Genomic DNA, 4740 nt, shown 5'->3' on the forward strand with positions numbered 1-4740 from the left:
AAAAATCTTTCTAATAAACCAGACCTGATATTGGAGCCCTTCAGATCACTTTTTCACTAGGATCCCTTTTCACACTCTCCTTTACACAAAAAAATTTCAGCCTTTTTATAGTCCTCAAGAAGGGGGGAAAAGGGAACCTGCGCAACTAAAGTTTAGGGGTGGGCGGGTTGGCTTGGTTAGAAGGACAGGGCCTGAGGCTCTTTTCAAAAAGGTTAAATTGGGTGGGGCCTTGAAATGGCCTGGCGCGCCTTGAGTATGCCTTAGGATAGGCCTGAATTGGAATGTTCTGGAAGCATATTTTAATTGTAGTTCCGGTTTACATCCACAGTGTCTTCACCTTCTGAACTATCCTCTTCAGTTTCATCCTCATCATCCGAAACCGAAGGGAGGAGTCCCTCCTGAAAAGATATCAATATATTACACTGGATAGAATTGTGGACAATCCACATAGGCTCCTTGGTTTAAATGAATTTGAAAAAAAAACAGACAAAATTGTTTTGGGTGTGTGACACTTACATGTATAACTGCGAGCGAAACCAACTGTTCCTCTGTCTCTTCATCTATTAATTTGGTAAGGAACATGTTAACTATCTTGTCAATGCGAGATTGGATTCGCCTTTTGTTGGAAATCTGCAGCAGGTCAGTTAGGTCCGCGTGTATTTCGCATTGTTGAAGTTTTATGCATCGGGCCAAGACGCTGCCTCCTGGCTGCTGTTGCAGGGAGGTGTAGCTGCCTCGAGGCTGTGCGCGTGTGGCTCCTGATAAGATAACCAGCCCGTCTGGTTTGAGGATGACAAAGATTGGTGCGCTGAGGTTGTAGATATTTAGCTGTCTTAAGTCCACCATAATGGAAGGGCTGGACTTGCCTTTAGTGGACACAAAAAAAGCTCGGTAGTTATTCATTCTCATGTCTGAGATGATGGACTCTATCTCGGGTGTATAGTTTGAGATACCACATACTATGATGTATAGATGCCGGATGGCCATCTTGTAGAGTGCGTTGAATGGAATCTCTGTAATAAGATAAATTAAGGTAGAGTCATTATTATATAGTGTTCGATAGAAGTACTGAAAAATATGCAGTATTTCTTCGTCTTAGGTTTCCAGTCTTTAACGATATATAAACTGTGGTGTCCAGAATGTATCACAGATATATAAATAAAACAATTACTATCGCAGGAAGGTAATAACAACAAAAAAAAAAAAATTTTACATTTTTTACGATTATACAATTTTTACTTTATATGAAGTCAAAATGTGAGAGGTTGTTTAAAGGCATACTAGCCTTACGCCATGATCAATATGTGACAGGAGGATTATTTAAGGTTTATTGCCCTTACATAATGTGCTGATATTGAAATGATAATAAGGGGATTAAAAAAAAACTTTGCTTTAAAGGGATCAAAAAAAAAATATAATTTAAAAGGAAACCTCTCTAAAAAAAATATACAGTAGGCGACACATCTGTTAAATTGAAAGTTTTTATACTGATCTTAAAGTGCATACATAAAAAAGTGTAACTTTTAACAAAATAACTAGCGGAAATTTGGAGAATATGCAACAATAGCCAATTGTGGTAAAAAGTCTTGGTATAGAGACATCTTTTTGTTATGTTTATTTTTAGCAGGATAGTATTGAAAGAATAGCAAACAAAAGAACAAGTACCGAATGTTAATATTACTCGAAGCTTGTCTAAGAGTTTTTTTTTAAATTGCTGAAAATATAAATTTTTATTTTTGTTAGAACTTTGCATTCGAAATATACCTTGCCCTTTAAAGAGACAAAATAATCACCTGTCATAATGTTGGGTGAGGAGAGACAATTGAGATAGATCTCAGGGGTAGTGGTCGACTAGTAAGCACGAAAATTGTACGCAAATATATAGGGGGGATAATGGCGGGTGTGAGGCGGGTAATAAAGGAATTATGCGNAAATTTGACAATGATTATGAATAGAGGAGGTGTAAGAAAATTGGGGTAGCTTAGTATAAGGAGATAAGGGGATTATAATGGCCCAAACGCCGGATTAAGGGTGTGAAGGGCACGACATATTATCCGACGATAAAATAATATAATTTAAATTTCAGGAGAATGTGGGGAGGAGGGGACAACCCGAGTTATGACGAGGATGGGGATTTTGACGTAGAACAAGCCGAGGTTTTCGAGGATGTTCACCCGGTGCTAGGTGTCGTTGTTAAGAACAGTATTAACATCAATGTTAATGTAAGTGGCAGTCCTGGATTTGTGAATAATGTAAGTGTGCAGGATAAGGAGTTAGCAGCGAATGTAGGAAAGAGCGCAGTGGTTATAGAAGAAGAAGTACACAAGTTGTTGAAGAAAGCGCTAGAGAACGGGAACGAAACAGGAGAGGAGTCTGGAGGTGGAGTTTACGTGGTTATTGGAGTGGTTATCGGAGTTTTAATCATCATTATAGTTATCGCAGTATTCTTGATATACAGGTGAGAGAATTATAAAATACTAAGAGCGATGCAATGTAGAAAGCGAACATAGCAAAAAGAAGACAAATGTCTCGGATTTTGCAAGGGTTAAAAAAATTGTTAATTATTTGATCATTATTAAACATTTTTTGCGCGGGTTATGCGATGTACATAAACATTTGAAATTTCTTTTTGCTCAGTTGTATTAGTGTTTATTTGATACAAGCCTGATAATTTAATTTTATACATAAATTAATTAAGATTAAAATTAAGGAACAGTAAGTTGTGTGCACGGAGGGAGAGGAATGAGCTTTCAGAACCACGGTCAAAGTGGAAAGGAGTGGGAAGGAGGATAAAGGTACGATAAATTATTGAAAGTAGCATTATAATTTAGTATTTTGTTAAGATGATGGTGACTAAAGATGGGCGTTAGGTTATAGATAGTATGTAATTAAAGGAAAACTGAGAATTGGGGTTGGAAAAAAGTTAAATGAATATTGATTTAATTCTATACTTTACAGGATGGTTTCCGTGGAGAGCTTATGACAAAACCGTCCCAAGAGGGCAAGAGTTGTTCAAGTACAAACATTGCGACGGTTGAGGATGCAGGGTATCTGGTTCCGAACAATGTTCTAGGAAGTGATCAGACAGAGCTTACGCAGAGCCATGGGAGGAAAGAAAGCGGATTAGAAGTATCAGATATGAAGGTAAATGAAACATGAAGATGAAAGGGAGATTAAGTGTTACTAGGGGTGAAGAAAACTGTACAAAAACAAGGAGATAGAGAGTTTACGGGGTTATTGTTGCTTTGAATTTAAACATATTTATATAATGTGTTATATGTTTTAAATAAGTATGTTTTTGTTAGGTTTAAGTTAAAAAGGGCGCAATTTAATTAATTTTTTTATTTTTAAATGCAATTGATGAGTGGCGTGAAATAATTAGGTATAATACGAAGAAGGGATTTAATGAAATTATGTTTCAGGGGCGAACTGGCGTAGCCAATGCGAATTTCAGAGAGCGCGAGGAGGCTGATTATGAGGAAGTACAGGTTGAGGGTGCTGGAACCGCGACACAAAGATTCACAAGCAGTTTAGAAAAACCTACAAGTTCTGCGAAAATTGGCATAAAAGTTAGTTTGGAGAATGTGAAGGTTGAAGATCTCATGAACCACACTTATGTCGACACAGAGTTTGGATCTACGGGATTTATTGAAAGAAGTTTAAAGGGAGCTGAAGACATGAAAGGAGCTGTTACGGTTGATATGAAGACGATTACGAAGAAAATGAGTTTGAGACCAACAGATGAAGGTGAAGAACTGTATAGGTAGAAGGTTAGATGAGGGGGGGGGGGGGTTTAAGAAGAGTGGTATTAAGATAGAATGGTATAAATGTAAAGTTTGTTTGTCATGACAGAAGAAGTTTTGTATATTCTGGGCTGCGTAAATTGCGTAACATCTAAGTACAAAGTTTAAGAGTACGTGGGGGAGGATAGGGTAAGTTGTGGGAGTACAGGTGTATAGTGTACGTTGAGAGAGAGAGACCGGTTTTAGGCCGCGGAGCGGTGAGCATGTGGTTTCTGTTTACCTTCAATTCGAGATTAGGTATTAGTGAAGCAAGGTGAATTACGTGACGGCCTGGTAAGAAAAATTATTGATAATTAGGGGGGAGATGGGGGGAGTTTTGGAAAAGTTATAATATTGGGGAATATTAAATAATTTTGCAACGTTATAAATTATGTGATAAGAAAATTAAGAAGAAAATAGAAGGTGTAGGGAACAGAAGGTTTATAATATTGGTTAGGGAAAGGAAGGATTGTTTTGGAAATATATGGGTGAAAAGTGTCAAAAGATTTTTTTCTGCAAGACGGGGATTTTCGTTAAGTTTGAAAGGGGAAGGAAAGGGTAAGTTTTGGAGAAATGTAGGGGTTGGTAAGATTTGTAAAGGAAGGACAAACATGTGCCATTTTTAAGTTAGGGGTGGAGAGGGTGGAGGGGGTGTTAGATAGTAAGAGGGGGACAAGGTTGGAAGTTTAAAATATTAAGTTTCGATTGTTGTAAGTAGGAAGTGAAGGGTAAATTATTAAGAAGGATGGACGTTTTAATTGACAAGTTAGGTTTTAAGATAGAAGAATATTTTTTGTTATAAGAATAGAGTTTATAGGAAAGGAGAAAAGTTTCAGAAAGGGTAAGGGTGTAGAAGAGAAAGGTTGGTAGTAAGAATAAAGGGTTTTAAGAAACAATAAAGGATGATTAAATGGAAAGATTGTTTTTGTTTAAAGATACGTTAATTTAATTGAGAAAA

General features: G+C 37.0%; 2 protein-coding genes across 2 annotated transcripts in view; one reads left to right on the forward strand and one right to left on the reverse strand.

Annotated features, from left to right (window-relative positions):
• Positions 1 to 12: 12 nt before the first annotated feature.
• On the reverse strand, positions 13 to 1149 carry LOC111717111 (uncharacterized). Its single transcript, XM_023492620.1, has 2 exons — positions 517 to 1149; positions 13 to 398 (listed from the first exon to the last, which is right to left on the reverse strand). The coding sequence occupies exons 1-2, from the start codon at positions 985 to 987 to the stop codon at positions 300 to 302; spliced, it is 570 nt and encodes a 189-aa protein (XP_023348388.1). The 5' UTR covers positions 988 to 1149; the 3' UTR covers positions 13 to 299.
• A 941-nt stretch (positions 1150 to 2090) lies between these two features.
• The window catches only part of LOC111717109 (uncharacterized), a 3190-nt gene continuing 540 nt past the window's right edge, over positions 2091 to 4740 (forward strand). Inside the window, exons 1-4 of the mRNA XM_023492619.1 lie at positions 2091 to 2458; positions 2711 to 2795; positions 2959 to 3144; positions 3423 to 3763. Of these exons, the coding sequence (XP_023348387.1) occupies positions 2091 to 2458; positions 2711 to 2795; positions 2959 to 3144; positions 3423 to 3763 (980 nt within the window). The remainder of the gene's footprint in view (positions 2459 to 2710; positions 2796 to 2958; positions 3145 to 3422; positions 3764 to 4740) is intronic.

This window comes from Eurytemora carolleeae, unplaced genomic scaffold (genome assembly GCF_000591075.1).
Source record: "Eurytemora carolleeae unplaced genomic scaffold, Eaff_2.0 scaffold2371, whole genome shotgun sequence".
Classification (NCBI taxonomy): domain Eukaryota; kingdom Metazoa; phylum Arthropoda; class Copepoda; order Calanoida; family Temoridae; genus Eurytemora; species Eurytemora carolleeae.